At 51.7% G+C, this 20,772-nt stretch overlaps 6 protein-coding genes across 6 annotated transcripts; 2 read left to right on the forward strand and 4 right to left on the reverse strand.

Moving 5' to 3' along the window:
* Nucleotides 1–1,055: 1,055 nt before the first annotated feature.
* Nucleotides 1,056–3,831, reverse strand: K441DRAFT_648677 (uncharacterized protein). The gene is made up of 4 exons (XM_067646902.1): nt 3,571–3,831; nt 3,114–3,414; nt 2,503–3,044; nt 1,056–2,444 (listed from the first exon to the last, which is right to left on the reverse strand). Exons 1-4 carry the CDS (start codon nt 3,763–3,765, stop codon nt 1,431–1,433), a joined length of 2,052 nt encoding a protein of 683 aa, XP_067496862.1. The 5' UTR covers nt 3,766–3,831; the 3' UTR covers nt 1,056–1,430.
* Nucleotides 3,832–4,339: 508 nt separating this feature from the next.
* K441DRAFT_682692 (proteasome regulatory particle subunit) lies at nt 4,340–5,459 on the forward strand (the record flags this gene model as incomplete). The annotated part of the gene is made up of 3 exons (XM_067651607.1): nt 4,340–4,632; nt 4,699–5,234; nt 5,311–5,459. The coding sequence occupies 3 exons, from the start codon at nt 4,340–4,342 to the stop codon at nt 5,457–5,459; spliced, it is 978 nt and encodes a 325-aa protein (XP_067496863.1).
* Nucleotides 5,460–5,781: 322 nt separating this feature from the next.
* K441DRAFT_670946 (S-adenosyl-L-methionine-dependent methyltransferase) lies at nt 5,782–8,094 on the reverse strand. The gene is made up of 11 exons (XM_067650349.1): nt 7,937–8,094; nt 7,693–7,751; nt 7,573–7,640; nt 7,458–7,515; nt 7,285–7,389; nt 7,183–7,220; nt 6,925–7,096; nt 6,614–6,801; nt 6,315–6,466; nt 5,995–6,077; nt 5,782–5,930 (listed from the first exon to the last, which is right to left on the reverse strand). Exons 1-11 carry the CDS (start codon nt 7,964–7,966, stop codon nt 5,900–5,902), a joined length of 984 nt encoding a protein of 327 aa, XP_067496864.1. The 5' UTR covers nt 7,967–8,094; the 3' UTR covers nt 5,782–5,899.
* A 1,257-nt stretch (nt 8,095–9,351) lies between these two features.
* Nucleotides 9,352–12,412, reverse strand: K441DRAFT_682694 (vacuolar ABC heavy metal transporter-like protein; the record flags this gene model as incomplete). Its single annotated transcript, XM_067651608.1, has 3 exons — nt 9,352–10,714; nt 10,764–11,917; nt 11,987–12,412. 3 exons carry the CDS (start codon nt 12,410–12,412, stop codon nt 9,352–9,354), a joined length of 2,943 nt encoding a protein of 980 aa, XP_067496865.1.
* Nucleotides 12,413–12,705: 293 nt separating this feature from the next.
* K441DRAFT_701333 (uncharacterized protein) lies at nt 12,706–17,395 on the forward strand (the record flags this gene model as incomplete). Its single annotated transcript, XM_067653328.1, has 3 exons — nt 12,706–13,199; nt 13,384–15,800; nt 15,840–17,395. The coding sequence occupies exons 1-3, from the start codon at nt 12,925–12,927 to the stop codon at nt 17,393–17,395; spliced, it is 4,248 nt and encodes a 1,415-aa protein (XP_067496866.1). The 5' UTR covers nt 12,706–12,924.
* Nucleotides 17,396–18,368: 973 nt separating this feature from the next.
* Nucleotides 18,369–18,954, reverse strand: K441DRAFT_648689 (ribosomal protein S21e). Its single transcript, XM_067646903.1, has 2 exons — nt 18,876–18,954; nt 18,369–18,779 (listed from the first exon to the last, which is right to left on the reverse strand). The coding sequence occupies exons 1-2, from the start codon at nt 18,905–18,907 to the stop codon at nt 18,551–18,553; spliced, it is 261 nt and encodes an 86-aa protein (XP_067496867.1). The 5' UTR covers nt 18,908–18,954; the 3' UTR covers nt 18,369–18,550.
* Nucleotides 18,955–20,772: the final 1,818 nt, after the last annotated feature.

Consider the following 20,772-nt stretch of genomic DNA (forward strand, 5'->3'; position numbering starts at 1 on the left):
GTTATTTAGAGATAATCTAGTTAATAGGAAGAGTATAGAAGGCTATATATTTACCTTATTTGGAGGACTAATTAACTGGCAATTAATTAAGCAAAAATTAGTAATAAAATTAAGTATAGAAGTAGAGCTTTTAGCCCTATTGCCTGCGGCTACCAAGTTAATTTAGTGGCAGCATTTCTTTAAAGAAGTTATATTTAATATTAATAAGAAGTAGGTAATCTACTGCAATAATATATAGATAATTTAACTTCTTACTAAAAGCGATGCTAAGCTTAACACTAAGCTTTAATACGTTAATATCTATTACTACTGGCTCTGCTAGGAAGTTTGTAAAGAAAGGATTAATATTAAATAGGTCTCTACTGCGGATATAACAGTAGACGGCTTAATGAAAGCTCTGCCTTGTTAAAAGCACGAGACGTTTGTTTAGCAATTAAACCTTATTAATATTAAGGATCTGATTAAATTTGATTTGAATGATATTTAGGCAGGGTAACTATGTGGAGGATTTCCCTTGACTTAACACCAAATTAGTATCATGATTTTTTTTAGTATTTCTACAGCAGCCCAGAAGGCTCTATGCAGCTGGGGGGGGGGTGTGTCGACCTAAATTGGACTTCCTTACCACCATCGAACTACTGTCTGACGACCTAGATCGTCTTTACGTACTTTGTCTTAGTTGTCTCTTAACTTATGACTAAATGTCTCATCGAATGTCTCATTACCTATTTCTATTACCTATTTCAACTCAGCTGTCTGGACCTATATAAGAGAGATTCTATAGCCCTCTTTAATAGACAGAGTTCTCATTCTTGATTGACCGTTCAACAATTTTGGTATGCATTGAGTGGGACCGTGCACGCAGTGGGGAGAACTCCTATGTGGGTTGCGTAAGTTTTGCTCGGGGGAATAATAGTTTATCCTACTGATATAGAACGCGGACTTTTTAAAGCTGACCCGCAAGATGAATTGCGATTAAAGGGAGTTTAAAGTTTCCGATGAGGTCCCGGAGAAAGTCTTTTAAATAGATTCCCCCAGATTTGTAGGAAAGCGTGCACTCAAGCAATTTCGTTTTTTAGTCATGCATACTAAGTCATTTCATCTATGATACACACGTCAAATATAGGTAACCATAAAATGAAAAACATTAAACACCATTATCGCCATATGACAAAATCCCCTCCCCCTCGCGCCTGCCTTGAAAACACCAAGATCGTCGCTTCGTGGAGCAGCGTGTAGCGTATGATAGTATCAGGACAACTCACCAGTTACATTCCATTATTTCATTTCCTTTTCGCCACCCTTTAACAAGTCAATAGAATCGCCTAAACTCAAGTGCCTAGCATGCAAGATGCGACATTCCTAAGGACGCGGAAGGTAGTGAGAATATCCTGAGGGCTATTCTACGTTTTGCAAATGAATGCGGGGTATCACTCGGCCTTTGTGGCGGCTTCAGTAGCTGCTTCAGCTTTGATGTATTCTTCCTGCTGCTCTTCGATCCCTTCTTCCTTCGTTGCGGCTTCTGTTGCTTGGTCTGTGGGCCCTGCTTCAGCCTCGTCTTCAGCCATCTCGACATCTTCGCCTGTGGCAGTGGCTGCAGGTGCGGCTACGGCTGGCTGCGCAGCTGGCGATTCAGGCGGTGTGACGACGAAGCCGGGGGATTGCGACCTTGACGCCACTCTGGCGGTTTGGGAGTGAGTGGTTGTGGCAGAGGGTCCAGGTGCTGCAGTGTCGGTGTCTTGTGCAGCGGAGTTCTGGCTGTTACCGGATGGAGAATATGAACGGTCCAGGCCAGAAGGCTCATCCATATCTACATCACCGTCATCATCTGCAGCGATTGCTGGTGTTCGGGTGCGGGATGAGGTGCCGTTGCTTCGAGCTCCTGCAGCATTCCCGGTGCCATTTGTCCCTGAGGGTTGAGGACGAGCGGAAGAAGCTCGTGATGCGGATCTCCGGCCTGGCGCTGGTGAAGGATTCTTGGTACCTCGTGCACTTGTTTCTCCATTTATACTTCGCGCAACGTCCGGGGTTCCAAGACGGCTGTCGAAATCGTCTGGTGCTGCGTTTGGATTCTGATAGTCCATGATGTTTCTTCGTCTTGGATGACCAGGCTGGTGGCGAATGCCCATGTTTGAGTTTGCTTCTTCGTCCTCGCTTTCGGATAGTTCACCATCTTTTGAAATGTACTTATCCCAGTCGCGTTGAGAGTAGCGGACATCGGGATTTTGATCAACGTCTAAGTCATCCATTGCATCATCTGCATCGTCGTCCATCCCAGGACCAAGTGAGTTTCGTGGAACATCAGTCATTTGGACGGAGGGAGCGAATGCTGTGCGTTTGAGATTTTCAATGACCTGCGATCGGATTTTTTCAAGGTATTCGGGTGAGTTAGCATTGTCCATGTTGGAGGGGCGAACATCAAGCTCAAAGTCGGGTGCGAAGTACTGTGAGTATCATTAGTAAATAGCGTCTCAGCAACAAATAGCTCAGATTCATTCTTACGTCGTAGTAGTCATTGTATGGTAGCTGGGGACCCATTTCCTGCCCCACTAACTGGCCAGTCTCGTATGCCCATGTACGTGCGACATTGCGCATGGTGTATCCACCACCTCCGACGACTAAGACTGGAAGATTGAAGCTCTTGACATACTTCACACAGTTGGCGTGCCCCTTCATGCTTAGATTGAAGCAGCCTAACCTGTCACCGGACAAGCTGTCACCTCCGCACTGGAGGACCACTGCCTCTGGTCTGTACCAGTCCATAACAGCCTTGATGACAGGCTCGAAAACTCCTTTGTATGTGTCATCCGTGATGCCGTCTCGTAACGGGAAGTTTACAGAGTAGTACTTCCCGTTCCCAACGCCTATGTCGCGCAGCTCGCCAGTACCTGGGAAATATTCCCCGTATTTGTGGAACGAGACCGTCATAACGCGATCGGTGGTGTAGAAAGCTTCTTCCACACCATCACCATGGTGGACGTCGATATCGATGTAGAGAACGCGCTGCTTAAATCGGAGGAGCTCGATGATGCCGAGAACAATGTCTGCAAATTACGAATCCAGGTCAGCATTTGCCTCCAACGAGTGTGCAAAGCTGTTAGGAGGAGACATACCGTTCACATAGCAAAACCCGCTAGCCTCGCTTTTCTTCGCGTGATGCAAGCCTCCCGCCCAGTTGATGGCGACATCACACTTCCCTCTATTCAGCCGTGCAGCACCCTCCATACTGCCACCTGCGCTAATCCCGCAGAACTCAAACAAGCCATCGAAGACTGGGCAATCGTCACCAACGTTGTATTTGCCCTGCTCCTTGGAGAAGTTGTCCATGTTATCGGGGGTGACTTTCTGGAGGAAGTCGACGTATTCGTCCGTATGGAACTGTGTCATTTCGAATTTGGAGGCTGGTTTTGCGCGCTGTAGGGCTATTAGCCTTTGTTCAGGGGCAGATTCAGAGGATTATAGGGCAGAGTGAGTAGCGGTCATTTTGGTATTTCAAGAGTGAGGAACGACTTGTCGCAAACATGAAAGAGAGCTCTTCAAGTATAGATAATGGAGTAATGAAATACTCACATAAATCTCCATCTTCGTATACAGCCCATAGTTCATGATCAAGCTGTGGGCCATCCGTATTCTGTGTGGCTTCATGGGATGGCCAGCGACATAGGCGTAGTTTCCCACATCTGAATCGTAGAAGTATGCTACCTTTTTAGGTTGCGCGGAGCCGTTGACAATGATGTCGTCGATTGGAGGGCCGCTACCGGCCATGATTGCGGAACCTGAAGACGGATTATAGCTACAGGGTTTAGAAGTGGGTGGTGAAGGAAGCTTGGTGGTGGTAACAATTGCTCTGGGCTTGCTCCGAAGAAACGGCGACTAGTGCTGGGGTCCAGTCTGCCGAGCCGACAAAAGCTTGGCAGGCATCGCGAAGTGCGCAAGCTCCGGCCATTTGCAACACCACACCATAAGCTACCTCGACCTATATCCACCGCCTTCCATCACCAAACCTTTCTTTCACCATTAACCCGCAGTTTCCCTACCTACAGCTTAATCTCCCGAGCATCTCAACTTCCTAACTCCCCGAAAACACCGGACACCATGGAGCGATTAAGTAGAATGTTGGCAGCTGCCCAGAGTATGGGAGGCATGGGCGGTGGCCCTGCACAGGTATGTCAGTTTTTTAGCAAACACATGCACTACTTGTCCGGCGTTTGTCCTATTGAAATTGCCACATCGTGTCTTTCGGCGTGTTCTCCACTCCCCCAAGGTCCTACGACTATGTAAACTACCAATATTGCCTCCACTGCTTCCCCAACTCCATTTCTATCATGATGCCTAAAATATGAGTTCTATGGCGCTAATCCGATACCGACCGCGCACACAGGACACAGGTCTCATCGATAACTCCGAAACCGTCTACATTTCCTCCCTCGCCTTACTGAAGATGCTGCGGCACGGCCGAGCAGGCGTGCCCATGGAAGTCATGGGTCTGATGCTGGGGGAGTTTGTGGATGACTACACAGTACGGGTGGTGGACGTATTTGCTATGCCGCAGAGCGGTACGGGCGTGAGTGTGGAGGCAGTGGATCCGGTATTCCAGGCCAAGATGATGGAAATGCTAAAACAGACGGGGAGGTTAGATTCCTAAAACACCGCACACGGCTCCCACGGGCACCGCCGCTAACTGAATATTCTTCACAGACCAGAAACCGTGGTAGGGTGGTACCACTCGCATCCCGGGTTCGGCTGCTGGCTGTCGTCAGTGGACATCAACACGCAGCAATCCTTCGAACAGTTAACACCCCGCGCCGTTGCCGTCGTCGTCGACCCGATTCAATCCGTGAAGGGCAAAGTCGTCATTGACGCCTTCCGCCTGATAAACCCGCAAACGCTGATGATGGGCCAGGAGCCGCGGCAAACAACCTCCAACGTCGGTCACCTTAACAAGCCGTCAATTCAGGCGCTGATACACGGCCTGAACCGCCACTACTACTCCATCGGCATCAACTACCGCAAAACGGGGCTCGAGGAGAACATGCTGATGAATCTGCACAAGCAGGTGTGGACTGAGGCGCTGCAGATGGACGACTTCCGGCAAGAAGGCGAACTGAACCGGGTGCGGCTAAAGAAGCTGGTTGGGCTGGCGGAAGGCTACGAGAAGCGTGTGAAGGAGGAGACAGAATTAACGAAGGAACAGCTCAAGACGCGATATGTGGGGAAAGTAGACCCAAAGAAACGTAAGTTCTGAGATCCTCCCTACCACCGGACCACCCTTCCCTTCTATTCGTTGGTGCTAACGCGCTCTTGCTACAGATCTCGAAGACGTCGGGCAACAGCTCATCGAAGACAATATCGTCTCCGTCTCCCGTCAAATGATCGACAAAGAAGCCACAGTTCCCAAAGCAAACGGCGCATCTCACGGTCTCATAAACGGCGACATGGACATCGACGAAGAGCTATAACTATGTTACCATACCAAATCAACCATAGCAAGAACGGCCCGGGGGAGGGCTGGGTCCGGGGGTGGAGCATCATCTGTATCATAAACAATTCGGGTTTGCTTTCTCTGGGACTATAGATGCGAGCCCGCACGCTGCATATTTCCTGCATGAACTGGGGACACGGGTCGGGGGGGGAACTTCACGGGCGTACGCTGTTCCGTAGCGAGGGGCGAATGAAAGCTTAATTCTGAGTTTCTCTAGTGCTGGTCTTGTTCCCCTATATGTGGGCGTGTGTTCTTGGGGTTGTATGTCCCTGCTTATCTGGTGCGTTGCTCGCCGACCTCCGCCGCTGCTGCTTGAAATAGTCTATGCCACCCCCCCGCCCCGAGCTCAAACCCTAAGCCCACACAGCCCCCAAATCAGTCCCGTGGCTTACCATCCCCGTCGATCAAGTGAATCGTCTAAGCGGGCTTCCGACCATACACGACGCGCCTAAGATGGTATGTTAGTGGGTTGTTGTATTAGCGGGAGGGGAGTGGAGGGATGGTGGACGCACACTTCGTGCCAGAAATGCTGGCTGCGGTCTCGCACCACTTTCTTCATATCCTCGACGAAATCCCGGACATCGGTACCGGACCACTACGATCATCACAGGCCAAGTCAGCATACATCCGCAACCACTACTACTCCACCCCGGGGCAATGTCACAATTAGGTAGTTGGGCTGGAGTCGGGTGGTCGGGTCGGGCGGCCGGGTTGAGACGCATCCAGTCGGGATTGGGCATTGGGATCCCGACGCCACGGTTCGTCGGTCCGGGTAAGGGAGAATATAGCAGCGATGCCGACGATGAGGGGGGTTACGGGGGAGGCCACTTACGCCCAGCATGCGCGTATATAGCGCCATGACCCAGCCTTCCAGACCCTCTTCCCAGTTGCGCTGGTTCCAGCGCCCGATTTCTTTCAGCTTGGTGTCGGAGCTCCAGGGCCCGATGGGCCAGATGAACTTCTTCTCGACTACGTCGACGAAGCCTAGGTGGAGAAGGGTGTTAGGCATGGTTCGGTCAAATCATGGCCATTAATTAACGGATCTCGCGAGGGTGATGTAGAGGACGATAAATGAGAGGGCAGGGGGAAAGAGTATTGAGATTGGGATGAAGGGATTGAGTTGTAGCGTACCAGCTCTCCGCATCCGGTCGGCTATGCGCTCTGCGACGCGGAACTCCTTGCCCATTTTGTCGCCGGCTTCACAGATGAGGTCGCTGAGGCGCCTGTACAAGACGTCGGCTGGGTTGTTCGAGTCGGGCGAGGCAGAGGTGTAGATGCCGAATTCGAGGTGCTCGAGGTAGCCGCCTGGCTGGATGTGTCTGATTTCGTGGCCGTGTTAGCGTGTGCTCGCCAGGATAGAGAGGGGAAATTGTCGATAAATGCAGTTCCATAATGAGCGTAATGTGGAAGCTCGGGGGAAAGAGTGAGTGGTGTAAACTTACTTGAAAGCCTGCTCATACAGGTAGCCCCAGTCTCCTATACTGCCCGTGAGGCCGCGCATGTGCACGAAATCAAAGCTGTTCTCGGGATACGTCCATTCGCTACAGCAGTCGTCAATCTCGAAGCGGACGTTGTACGGTGCGCCGGTGACTTGGGTCGGCGAAAGATCGGTGCCTGGTCAGAATAATTTTTAGCGAATAATCATTGTGTAGTATGAAGGACTCGTTGGCTGGAATTCAAAGGGAAAATGCTTGAAGTACCTGTGACTTCAGCTTCCGGAAAGAAGTCAGCAATATCACTTGGCGTGCCGTAATGTTAGTAGGTGACTACGGTTGCCGCATAAGGAGGAATGAGTTTCGTACGCGGCCCATAGCCCAGTTCCCGTGCCAATGTCAAGAATTCTTTTTGGATTTTGAAGAGGTGCGACGAATAACTTGTCCTCTAGAGTTAGGAGCCAAAGATGGTGTCTGAGTCAATACAGAGTTCTGGTCAGCGAAACGTTCTCCGCTGGAATGGAGAGCGTTAAGATACGTACACGATGAGTTCGTAGCTCGAATGCTGTGCATCGTTGGGCTGATAGTACTCCCCGTCGCCTGCTTGGTGTTAGACACGGGTCAAGATATGGGTTGCAAGGATAGAAATATACTCACGAAACGCATGGTATCTCCTTCCATTCTCATAGCGATATCTCGTTATACTTGTAGCTAGGGTACGCCCCCTCTGGATGTATCAGTTGTGATGTTCGAGTGTAACGCCTCCTGTACACTCACGACGAATATGTCGCTTTGTCATCGTTTTCATCGTACTCGGTGTATGCGTACATTTCATCCTGGCAGTCGGTCAGAGAAGGATTCCAGAGCCTAGGTACGAAGTCACCACACCAAGGGCTTGAGAATGGAAGCTGGACGCGGAACAAACGCAAAACTGATGATCTTACGGTAGACAATGGCCTTGGACGGCGTTGCGCAAGGGAGAAAAGAGATGCAAGCCTTGAAAAAGTGGAGTGACACATACAATTGGGATGTGAGGATCACTAAAGTCCATCGTTCGACAGGCCAAGGGGGAGGTGCAGCTCAAGGAATCCCAGTGTTGGAGAGCGTTAGAGGTCAATGCTGCAGGCACGTAGCGGGTCCTATGCGTAGGACTCCTGACAAGAAGATAGGACGGTTCGGAGAACTAAGCGCGCTTGGGGCGTTCTCAGAGGTGAGAGTACTCCGCGATGTTTCGATGTACATCCGCTTGGTTCTCGGAGTGGGTACAAAAGCGAGCGGGGCAAATGGCTTGGACGGAGGGAAAGAAATGCCACTTCTTCGTCTCGCGCACTAGCACCAAGACAAACAGGCACGTAGGCACTTTTCTTGTGCCTTTCCTGACGGCTTCGGATGTGTCAACGTGATATAACGAAGATCTGACAGAGAGGCTTGGAATCAGAGAAGGCGTAACTGTGCCATCCCTAGCGCACCGCAACGGCGCGCGGGCATGGATGACACAGACAGAAAGACGCAGCTGCAAGGGCCAGTGGTGTGACGCTACATAGCCAGCAATATCGGGGTCTAATATACCTCATCGCACTCATGTACGAGAAGGGTGACGGGGGGCTTACAGGAAGTGGCCGAGCGGAGACGGCCGACGTAGATGAGGTCTGGTTTGGGTATCCGCAGTAACGGTTGGATTGGAATTGCACGCCATGATCTGTTCCGCCCGCGCTGTCGGGACCAAGGGGTTTCCAACAAGCCGTCACAGATCTTCCAGGTGGCCGGTAACGAGAGTGTGAGCCAACATCAACCACTTCACCACCACCATCACCACCCATCACCTTGTTCATGTGCTGCCATGCTGCCATGCCGCCGTGCTCCCACTGCTGTTCCCGCTACTGCTGCGAACTTCGCTGCTGCTACTGTTGATGCTGATCCTCTGCCTTTCCGCTTTATGTGACACATGCAAACGTTTGGCCATTGCCTCGCATACCTCGTTGCCTTGTCTGCCGCTCTGCCTCACATCGTCTGTTGAGGCAAGCCCGCCGCCAATCTTCTCGCCAGCTGATCATAATCGTGCAGCAGTCTTTGCGCTTACGAGTGTGATTCGCCGTTTGCGTCTAATAAACTTTTGTCTAGAGAAGCAACTAACTGATCTATTTCGTACCAAGAAGAGTCGGAGACGGAGCATCCTGGGTTGCTTGCGCAATCTGCTATAAGCTTCATGGCCGTAAAACCGTGCCCATATCCCATGATCCGATGCACACGCGAATGTTCCCACCTGCGCCGCCAGAAGGGTATGCCGAAAATGCCATCCGGCCGTCAAGACATCGGAGCGCAAACGCTTGCCGCTCTTTTACGAGTTCCCGAAGGAACAGAAATTGCGAAATGCAAAAATCCTCTTTCCGTTTCCCTCCGTTCCACTCACCGCACTCCATCAATTGCCAGGCTTACCTATTTAATCGTGCTCCCACTGCTCATGCTGTCGTCGTCTTTATGAACATCTTCAACCCGCCGTTCTCCGTCGTCCTGTCGCCCCTCGGACTTTTGTCCGCTTCCGGAAGCCTTCGCCTTTTCATCCTCGCTCTCGGGCGGGCTATCATCGTCGTCGAGCCCGACGCCGTCCTTAGACTCTCGCCTCAGCCTGTCGGCTTTGTCCTTGAGCACCTTCGCTTCCTCGGCCGCCCTCTGCGCCCTGATCTGTTTCCTCCACATATTCGCATACCGACCCTTCCGCTCCAACAACTCATCATGCGTCCCGCGCTCCGCAACCTTGCCCTCGTGCAAGACAAGGATTTGATCTGCACGCGTGATGGTGCTAAGACGATGGGCAATGACAAGCATCGTGCGCCCTTGCGCTAGCGTCGTCAAAGCCTCCTGGATATGCTGCTCCGTCTCAGTGTCAAGAGCCGCAGTTGCTTCATCGAGCATAATAATGCGAGGGTTTTTAAGGATCGTCCGTGCGATCGCGACTCGCTGTTTCTCGCCTCCTGAAAGGCGCAGGCCACGCTCCCCCACTTTTGTCTGATATTGGTCAGGGAATCCCATAATTTTATCGTGGATGCTAGCTGCTCGGCAAGCCTCGTACACTTGTTCATCAGTGGCATCTGGGTTAGCGTATTTGAGATTGTACATGAGCGTTTCGTTGAACAGAACCGTGTCCTGTGGCACCACACCGATATGTCTTCGCAAGGAATCAATAGTAAGTTCCTCTACANCATGGCCATCGACCTGAATGCTACCCGCAATAACGTTGTAGAAGCGGAACAGAAGACGGAAGACGGTGGACTTTCCGCCCCCAGATTCGCCAACGAAAGCCGTAGTTGTGCCCGGCGCACAATGGAAATCCAACCCTTGTAAAGCCGGCTTCCTGTTATCATAAGTAAAGTGGACCTCGTTGAATCGGATATCGCCTTCGCATGAGGGAAGCGTTCCGGCATCCGGTTTGTCAACCACTGTTGGCTTTTCTTTGAAGAGTTCCAGCATACGTTCAGAGTTGATCATTGCCGATTGGATCATCCGATAGAAAGTGCCGAAAAAGTTGAGAGGGCTTTGTAATTGTGCCATGTAAGTCAATAGCATGACAAATTGACCCACTGTGCTCTTTCCTGCCGTTACCTGATGGGCAGCGATGAAGCAAGTTACCATGAGGCCTAGCATGAAGACCATATTTTGTGTCACGTTCATCAAGTTCAGGGAGAACAAGACGTGGTATTCTGCATCTTGGAATTTCTTCACTGCGTTGCGATACCGGTTAAACTCGTAGGCTTCGGCATTGAAGTACTTGACCGTTTCGTAAGAAACCATAGAATCGTTTCTAATCAAAATCAATACGAGATAGTGGGCAGGCATGACACATGACTTACTTGACAGCGTCTTCTTCTCTATCAGCATTGACCATTTTTCGGCGTATTTCAGCTCTCCATTGGGCCATGCGGATCGTAAGATAGATGTACCAGAAGGTGACAACTGAGATAACCAGGGCATAATAAGCATCATAAGCCACGAGGAAATAGCCGATTGCGACGCAAAGATCGACTAGCATTGGGACCACTTGAAATGTGACCTGCTCTAGGAAAGTGTTGATGGAGCTACCCTTTCCAAGAGCTGAAAGCACCTCTCCTGTTTTCTTGCCCAGGTGAAAGTCCAAACTGAGGCTATGGACATGCTCGAATGCAGCCACAGAGAGCTCGCGATACGAATATTGTCCAATGGGAATCCACAGTGTTGAGCGCACAGCACCGAGCACCCCATTGTTCCCTTGTATAAATCGTAGGAAGATATAAAAGCAAATCCCACCCCAAGGCATTCGGATTTTACCACCGTCATCCCGCCCGCTCTCACCCGAAAGTTCATTGGTAATGACGCCCACCTGGTAGGGAACCCAGAGGTTGACACCTCTCTGAATTACCACGATGATGAAGCACATTATGACCACTATCTGGAGTCGTCGATCTTTCGAGGGCCAGAGATAAGGGAAAAAGACATGGTATCCCTTGATATACTCCCACCAACTTCTTGATGGGACCCCAACGGGTCTGCTCCACCCGGCAGGAGTGCCTTCAGTATGGGAGTGCTTCCCGCCAACAGGCATAGTTGAGCCATATCCATTTCCATTCCCATTTGCAATACCATTCTCCGCATGCTCTTGTGCCGCCAAAAGACTTGTGGTCTCACTCAGATTTTGCATGTCTCTTTGCTTCTTCACGCACTGGCGAGACACGAATACCCAGTAAAACCCAATTAGAGAGAACAATAAGAGAATGCGCACAAGACCAATCATGACCTCGATTATCTCCCACTCCGTCATTCTAAATCGGAGCGGTCCATCCCGAGGTTTCCCTACACCTGGTTCCCGGTGTATATGCGTATATAGTGAGAGAGAAGCCGCCAGAAGAATAATTTCGAGAACCACAGCACAGATCCATATCACTAGATGCGACCCGTTCGGAGCAGGTCTCGAATCGAGCAGGGAAATGACAAACAAGCAGTAAACGAAGAAGGATCCCACGAGATAGATCTGCCGGACCTCAGTTTAGTACAGTAAACGTGAACGAGGGGGTAATTCCGCAATTGGGAGTAAGCTTACCACTACAGCTTGGCCGCACCACCACCCCTCCTTGCGGCTGTAAAGAGCGTGGATGATGACATTAATGGCATTACCAATGAATGTGAGAGCGGCGGCTACAGACAGCCATTCGAAAAGAAGTTTCTGAGACGGTGTGATGTCGTCCCCGAGTTTTTCCTTAGGGATATTCCGCGAAGGATCTGTTGCCGGTAGAGGCTTCCCACCAGGCCCCTTCTGGGTCACCGGGGTGGCATTATGACTAGCATTAGAGGCAGACCTGACGCTGCGGAAGGTGAAGGCGAGAAGGAAAAAGAAAAGGAGGATGATAGGGTATGCGAAGTGCACGACGGCTAGAATTGAACGAGTTGTGTGGTTCCGCACCCAGGGTTTGGACGCAGTAGCAGCAGCAGACAGGTCTGATGATTGAATGAGCGGGGCGGAGGCCATTGTCTGCCCTGATAAAAACGGGTGTGGAGAGGGCAGCGACAAGAGGGCACAGACGGGGGAAGCTCTGGAGGGAGAAAGAAACGCGAAGGTCGCATGATGGATGTTTTAGACTCGTGTGCCCTCGTGGCGTAACAAGCAAAATTGCTGGCATTCGGCGGGCTTGGCTTCGCGTCGATCCGCGCCGCTCGGGCAAAGCTGGTGGGATGCTGGGCACTATAGCCGGGCTCATTTGGGCTATTGCTCGTTGCTGAATGCGTGACTAGGGCGCGGTTTCTGCTGCTGTACTGCTTCTGCTGCTACTCCTGCTGCTGCTCCTACTGCTGGCCGCACAGCGACTCATTCCAGGCCTGCCGCATCCCAGCTTCCTCTGCACACCACGGCGTCTGTCACTCTGCATGCCTGCGTCCCATTCGAAGGCGAGCTCCCGGCAAAACGTCCCCGGGACAGCGAACACGGCACCTGGATTCACTAATATCGCTCACCGCATCAGACCGCATCAGAAGTCGCCATGAATGTGCGCCGTCAATGCAGGAACTCGCTCAACCACCTCCGACGTCGTCGCCATGGCTGATTACCCATTGCGACGGACTTCTTCTGCGCAGGTCGTGCCCTCGATCCCACCGCCGCCTCCGCTGCCACCAGCAAAGCAGCCTGCGGCGTCGACGCGCAGCTATTTCACCCGCTTCGTGACGCAGCCCTTCACCACCTACGGCTCACGGCCTCCCAGCGCGCAAGCCAACCGGCCTGACGGCGGCAGGCCGAATCCGCTGGTGCCGAGGCTCCTAGGGTAAGTTTCTTCTACTGTCCCGGCAGCCCTGTGTGTGTTTCTATGTATGTCTGTGTGCGCCGGCGTCCCTGCTCGCCCTGTGCAGCAATTCGGACGTTTTCGGTACAGCCTGGCTCAACCACCACGGGTTAGGCCTCGATACGTCCGACTTGGGTCTAAACCGTCACTAAATCCTTTATTTTAGGGTAAGCTCTGGCTCCTCTCAAGATGCAAGCCATAAGACAGGGCTTGAGATTTCAGCCCTTGACATCAACCGCGAGAGGACCCACGCCATACTTGCAGGTCGCGAAATCCTAAAAACAATCCGCATAAATGACGCAAAATGCGCTGAAGACATCAACCTTCGGGCAGCCATCATCCAGTATGCGGCCCATAATACATCCGGCCCCGGTGCTACTGCCAGGCACCGAGAGACTTTAGAGATTCACGACGTTAAATGGTCTCATGGACAGTTCAGCACACATATTGCAACTGCCGCCACTAATGGAAAAGTCATCTTGTACGACCTCAACCGGGCCGGCATGGAGCTGGCAAGATTACACGAGCACCACCGACAGGTGCATAAGGTAGCTTTCAATCCGCACCAGGGCTATTTGCTACTTTCAGGAAGTCAGGATGCCACAGTTCGGCTGTGGGACCTGCGAGATATGAGAAAAGATGTCATGACATGTCCGAGCAGAGATAAATACTCTGGACTGAGTGAGGGAGTACGCGACCTTCAATGGTCACCTACTGATGGTGTTGAGTTCGCTTTTGGCACTAATAATGGCGTAATACAACGATGGGATTTCCGAATCAACAGAGGCCCAAAACTCAAGATCAACGCTCATGATAAGATATGCAATTCTATTGACTGGCATCCTGACGGCAAGCATCTACTAAGCGCTAGCATTGACAAGACTGTAAGAGTTTGGGACTTTTCATCCGAAGTGCGCAGACAGAAGCCTGCATTTGTCCTTCGAACACCACATCCTGTGTTCAAAGCAAGATGGAGACCACCGTGTTGGACTGAAGAATTTTACGAGCAAGGTACCTACCAATGCACTCAACTAGCAACGTCGTATGATCGCGATCACCCGGTAGTGCACCTATGGGATTTTCGACGACCTTTCCTACCTTTCAGAGAAATCAGTCGTTATAGCAACGCGCCATCAGATATGCTTTGGCACTCGCGTGATTTCCTCTGGACTGTTGGTCGTGAAGGCGTGTTCACTCAGACCGATGTGCATTTCTCGCCTAAGGTAGTTGATCGTCGCAATATGCAAGCTTTTGCAGTATCGCCAAGTGGTGAGATTAGCGGATTTGCGCAGAAGAGGCCAGGCCGCAGACGGTCAGGCCTTGAGTACTCCGCCGACGACGCATATATCAGTGACAGCAGAGAGAAGCGCAGCAGCCCCGAAAAGAACAGTTTGCGAAGTTCGGCCGACGATAGCGTCGATGAGAGCTTTTTGAGCTCTTCCTTCCGGAGACACCATGGCCGATCAGCAAGCAATAGGTCGACCAAGTCATTCGCAAGCACTCCTCCGTCTGAGACGGCAGCTAAAGTCATGTTCTTGACCGACTCCATGGCCCTACACAGCGACTCTTTCAAGCCAGATCAAATCGCGTTCAGGGGCGTTCTTCCTGGGTCGACAAGTGTACAAATTTTCACTTATCTCGCGCAGAAGTACAAGACCATCCCACTTCCAGATCCACCAACGTTGGATGCATTTAATGATCTCCAAAGAGTATTTGAGCAAAACGCCGGGTATGCACAACGCGCTGCATTTTACAGGCTTGCAGAAACATGGAGGGTTATTGGTGCATCTATCTCGACAGTGACAAGACGAAGAGCAGAGGCACACAGGAAATGGAGACTTGACCGAAAAAGACTAACTTCGCCTAATCCTCGGCCACACGCTGTCACCGATTCCTTGGCGCATAACAGACAGCACGCCGTGCTGCTAAAACCTGCAGCTCGTGCCATCTATGGCACTGACAAAGAACAACCCCAAGGCACATCCGAAAGCACATCCAATCTTGCTACGCCACTTGCAAGACCATTCCCAAGTTCTGAAACGCCATCTGATAGAGGCCTCCCTCCTCTCCCAGACCCGGATCACGATGAGGAACTCAATCTTCCTCCTGCAGTTATTGGACCACACTCCAGCGGTGACGGCCAGATTTCTCCAGAAATTGCAAATAAATCCCTCGCACTAAGGCGACCAAGTTTCAATGGACCGCACTGGTATAACTCCTCAAATGATCTTGACGAGCGGCGTGCGATGATCGGCAGCTGGCGCGCTCCGTCCAGGGCACCGCTAAGTCTCGACCCTCCCAACGCCCAGGGAATCAACATCAATATCCCGCCCCGGCTTGATCGACACGATTCGGACGAAAGCTTCGCCATGTTTTCCGCATCGACGGATTCGCAACGTGGCGTATCAATGCCAAGCTCGTTCGCCAGCGGAAAGTCCCAGCCGCGGAGCATGGATTCCATCCCAGAGAATTGGCGACATCCTCCAATAGACTCAGTGGACCCCACCTTCGGCAATAGTAATCGTCCCCACCAGTTGGGCAACCTCTTGAATCAAAAAGCCGAAAGCACTGATGCCCATGCAGGTAATCTTGGCAAAAGTATCCAATTCTCACCGATGGCAGTTCCATTTAGCAGGGATAACGCCTCTAAGCAAGCTAGTCAAGTACAGAGTACAAACGAAGCTGCCCAAACAGCCATTGGCCACAATGGCTTGGACCCACTCGTCGAACAGGATAAGGCCATGCAAGACATAGAAACCCTTCGCAAAAACAATCAACTGCTTCATCACGATAGTTCCGGGTCGGAAGTTTACCTGAGCGGCAAGGCTGACCTGTCGGAAATTTCTGCAGATTATGCTGAAACAATGGAAGCGAGTGGCACGATCGTGCCTGAAGACGCTGCACCTGAAGACCTTAGATCCCCGCATGCACCCAAGCTACCACCTTCGCTCTCACACGCTACGGAGAGCGCCCCAGCTGCACTCGATCCAAGTGCCGAGGACCCAATTATTTTAGCGGACTATCAAGCCACTGGACTCGATATCCACGCCAGTGGTAGACATGGTGCATCATTTCTCGTAATCGACCTTCTCAAGCAGATCCTCTCATTCCATACCAGCAACCTCTCCGATGCCCAAACGTCTTCTGTTCTGCTTCTTCTCCTCACACCTCTCCTGCCCCGCACCCACTCCCTCGATGATCCCAGTACCGCCGAAGTCGACGCCACCGGCATTCTCAACACCTACGCCGAACAACTGAACGCTCTGGGCATGGCCCCCACGCAAACCCAAACCATCCTCAGCACCCACGTCACACAGCTGCTCGAAACGGGCCTGAACCCTTACCAAGCAGAATCGATCCTGACAACATACCACACGCAGCTCCACAGCCTCAGCCTGTTCAACGCGGCCGCGTCGCTGCGGCGTCTTGCTTATCCGACCTACCCGACCGTATACGAGCAGGCGTTGAAGGACACGCAGCTCGGGCTGCTGTGCCTCAGCTGCAACTCGCCCATCAATAACCCGCGCGACAAAATGCGCTGTGAGACATGCAAGCGTGCGCAGGCGCCCTGCCCTATCTGCTGGGGCCGCTATCCAGCCTTCGAGGGCGTCGTGGCCAAGAAAAAAGCAAAGCTACGCGCCTCGTCCGCCTCCTCGACCTCCACGTCCAAATCCGACCAGCACCGCCGGAAACGCTCCCCGCCTGCTGCGCCGCTCCCCGACGCCGCCCCCGCACCTGATGCCGATGCGCCGAGCCCCAGCGTCCCGGAGCCGATGCTTGATCCGCGCGCCGTGCTATGGACGTGGTGTCCGCTGTGCGGGCACGGCGGGCACACCGCGTGCTTGAGCGCGTGGTTTGCCGATCCGTGCATGTCGGACGGGACGTGTGCGACAGAGGGGTGTCTGTGCGACTGCGTGCGGGGGCGGCGGCGGGAGGAACGGCTGCGGGAGGTACAGGGGCGGAAGGCCGAGCGCGAGCGCGTGAAGGTGGTGCGGGGGGACGAGTGGAAGGTTGTGGAGAGCAAGGCCGTTGTTGGGGTGCGGGGTGCGTTGGAGGGTGTGGGTGTGGGTGCGGTGGCGAGTAAGAGGGAGGGCGGCGAGGGGAGGAGGGTTAGGGTTGTGGAGCCTGGTGGTGATGGCGGGTTGGGAGGCGGTGGGGGGAGGGGGGNGGGAGAATAAGCTGGGCGGGGTGGAGCGCTGAGATTGGGAGCTTCCGAGATTGATAGGATATACCACGCCAGATTCTGCAAGGATAGTCTGGTAGGGAGCATGGTCTAGGCGTTACAGGTGTTCCAGGTTTGCTCGGGCTTTTTTTTCGTCCGTGGATATGGGCCACGACTTCATTACACCTGGGATCAGCGATCGGTAATCATGTATCATATAATTTGTACAACACCGACTAGAACATATTAAGGTAATGATATTGCTAAACACCCCTCACACAACCTGCCATTGTCGAAACACCAACTCGACTCAATACATTCAAGCTGCTTGCAAAAACCTGAAGATAATTGGATGTCATAAAATGTCCCGCCCGTATCTGTGCCCCGACGCAAGGACCTCAGCTGTCAGAGCTCTTCAAGAAGGCAAGTACGCTACGCCGAAACGTAGCGTTCTAATCTCCGGCTGGAAGGGTTCAACTCGACCGTCTCAATCATTGGAGTCACCGAAGTGGATTGAGAAAGTCACGGTGAGTGAGTGTGGGAGCCGGGAGGGAGGAGAGAGAGAAAAGGTAGAAGGGATTGTGTAGAATATGTTACTTAAGCGGAAGACGTTTGGATGAGGGCTTTAAGCTAGTCTGAATTCATAACTAAATCTCGCGATTGGCTGAACATCATTCAGGATGCTCATAAGAGCAGCTGCAATATCAGTACTCCGATTATTATCATATCAATATTTGATAAGATATCATCGTCGGCTAGAAGCATCAATTATTGTTTCGTCTTGCGCAATGGGCATATTAGGGCAGAGGTGGGTTTCGCAGTAAAAAAAGCACAGTTGGGATATGATATATCAATGCGAGCTGGAATGTTTGGTTTGGGTGATTGTTGTTGGATTTTGTTGCCGTGTTGAAGATCATGAATCGTGTCATGCCGTCACAGCATCCGGCGTTTTAGCTACAGATATCCGAGTGAGAGAATGAAGACTCCTTGTAGCCATGCCATAGCATCCCACAAACCCCAAATCTCGAAGTCACAAATCCTGCTTTTCTCGTCAGCTTCAACACCTAAAAGCATCCACCCGGTCTCCATCTATCCGAAAGTAGAGATGGGTATGGGTATGGTAAGGAACGGGTAGACTCACCACGCTAATTCTCCTCCGCTCTGCTTCCGCTTACCGACTCGCACTCCACACACCCTTCAAGAACCCATCTTTCTGCGCAAGCCTGTTCAGCGAGTCGTCGCTCTCGCCCATGGCGCGCACGAAGCCGCAGAGCGCATATGTCTGGTTCTCGCCCGTGTATCTGCCGTTCTCGTCGACCTTGCCGACCGAAATCTGCACTGACGCGTGATCCTTGGCTTTGATGATGCGGTTGGTCGCGCTGCACTTGCGGGGGACGTAACTAAAGGCCCCAATATCAGCTTCAAAAACTCGCGAAATTTAAGGTGGTGGGTTTGGTGGATTCGAGGGGGAAATAGGGAGGGCGAGGGGCATTTACAGGTCAACGAGCTCGCCGCGTTCATTCTCCATGATGGCAGATGTAGGGATTGGAGGATTGAGGTTATTTGAAGGTTCGTACAGGCGCTTTGCGTGGAGAGGGCTGAGATGCTGGGATTTTGGGTGAGGTTTGTTGCGGCCGTGGTGGGCTCGCTTAGCAGAGTCACGTGTCACTACAGGTTACACGGTGCATACAGCCTACCCATACTAAACGATCGGCGCACTAAAAAGTTAACTACCTTAAACAATGACACGGCGATTTAGCCGCTGTTTTCGGCGGTTTGTGACGCGGTTTTCGGAGGCCCATTTGCCCTAATAAAACACCACACTGTAGATGTTTTTGGTAGGAACTGTCATTCACTGATCGTATGACTGAGGTTGGAGTTTGCCAATAAATGCCAAGCCTTACCTCAGCCTTGCCGAGCCCGCCTTGCGGCTCTGCCTTACGGCAAATACCGCATTGGCGCTACGACTGCTGGTTTGTTTTGCACCCACGAGCAGGTCGCAACATAGCAACATCACTTTGCATGCCACTAGGTCAGTCAGCCCACTATGCATTGTTTTAGGTCAACAATAATCATACACCCCCAAAATGATGCGCGCACACCCCCTAACCAATATGCATACACCCCCGTCTAAACAGGCTTAGATCCTGCCTGTTCAGGTTAAAACTCACGTGAATTTAACTTATTTGCATCTCCCTCACGAAAATCAAAGTATCAAAATGTAACTTTTATAACCGCAATACCACAATCAAGTCTTAATTTAAACTATAGTACAACCAGCAGACCTTAAGTCAAATTTAGAATGCACCGAAGGACCCCTTAGCAAAATCCTCCTAAAAGGGTAAAGCCCCGAGACCCCCAAAAGCCTATTAAATACTATCGCCAACACCAGGCAAGTCACCTGCAGTAATATCTTAGGGATCGTTCGGTTGCTACCCCATATCCACAGTCGATTTTTGATCGCCAGCAACGCCGCACTCTCAACACCCGTCGAGCGCTATGCGTAGAGCCTGCTGAGCGCTTTCTACTCGCACTAGAATTGTAAGAATCGGCCGTGGGTTGATAGAGATATTCGCGTTTTAAGTTGCGCGCCGCCATCGTACGAGCACCCCAAAGCACCCTATTAAACTTATATCGCACTAAAATGAGCCCCTAGGGGGCTATAGACGAAGGCTACAATAGGACCCCTTAGTATCTTATTAGAAGTTAGATATAGATAATATATATAACTATTTTAAAGCTTTTCTACCCGCTTAAAGCCGTTTATAAAGCTAATCCAGCGAGCACTCCATCTGCTCCTGCCGTAGATTAACCTACTATATAGCCGCTTCCTCGCTAACCTTCTGGGCCTACGCGACCCGCTTAATCTCCTTAATAACCTTGAGCCGTACGGAGTACCATTAGACCTCCTTCTGCCGACCGGCCTGCTATCTACTAGCCCATTTGGAATCCAGCGCTGCTATAAAGGGGTTACCTTCTAGCCCTTTGGTCTACTTACGCTAAAGGGTCCGTATAGAGTTTACCGCGCGGCTTATACAGTATATAGGTAAAGACTCGGACCTTGGCTCTAGCTAGGACTGCGGCTCTAGCTACGGCTGCAGCTGTAGCTGTAGCTACGGTAGTGGTGGCGGCGAAGCTATACGGGAAGGAGAGCCTATAGCGCTTGCCTGGGCGGATGTATATCTACTAGATCCCGTAATAGATAGAGCTAAAGGGGCCGCTTTTATAGGCGGACGTGGGGGGTTAGTAGACCGGCCCTAAGGCCATATAGCTGCCGCCGATGCTACTGCCGCAGCTGTAGCTAAAGGGGCTTCTAGTTAAAATATAAGGCCGCTAAATACTAGCAATTAAAGCTATAAAGACTAGGCCCGCTAGGACTTATCTAAATAATCT

This window comes from Cenococcum geophilum (genome assembly GCF_001692895.1).
Source record: "Cenococcum geophilum 1.58 unplaced genomic scaffold K441scaffold_87, whole genome shotgun sequence".
NCBI lineage: Eukaryota > Fungi > Ascomycota > Dothideomycetes > Gloniales > Gloniaceae > Cenococcum > Cenococcum geophilum.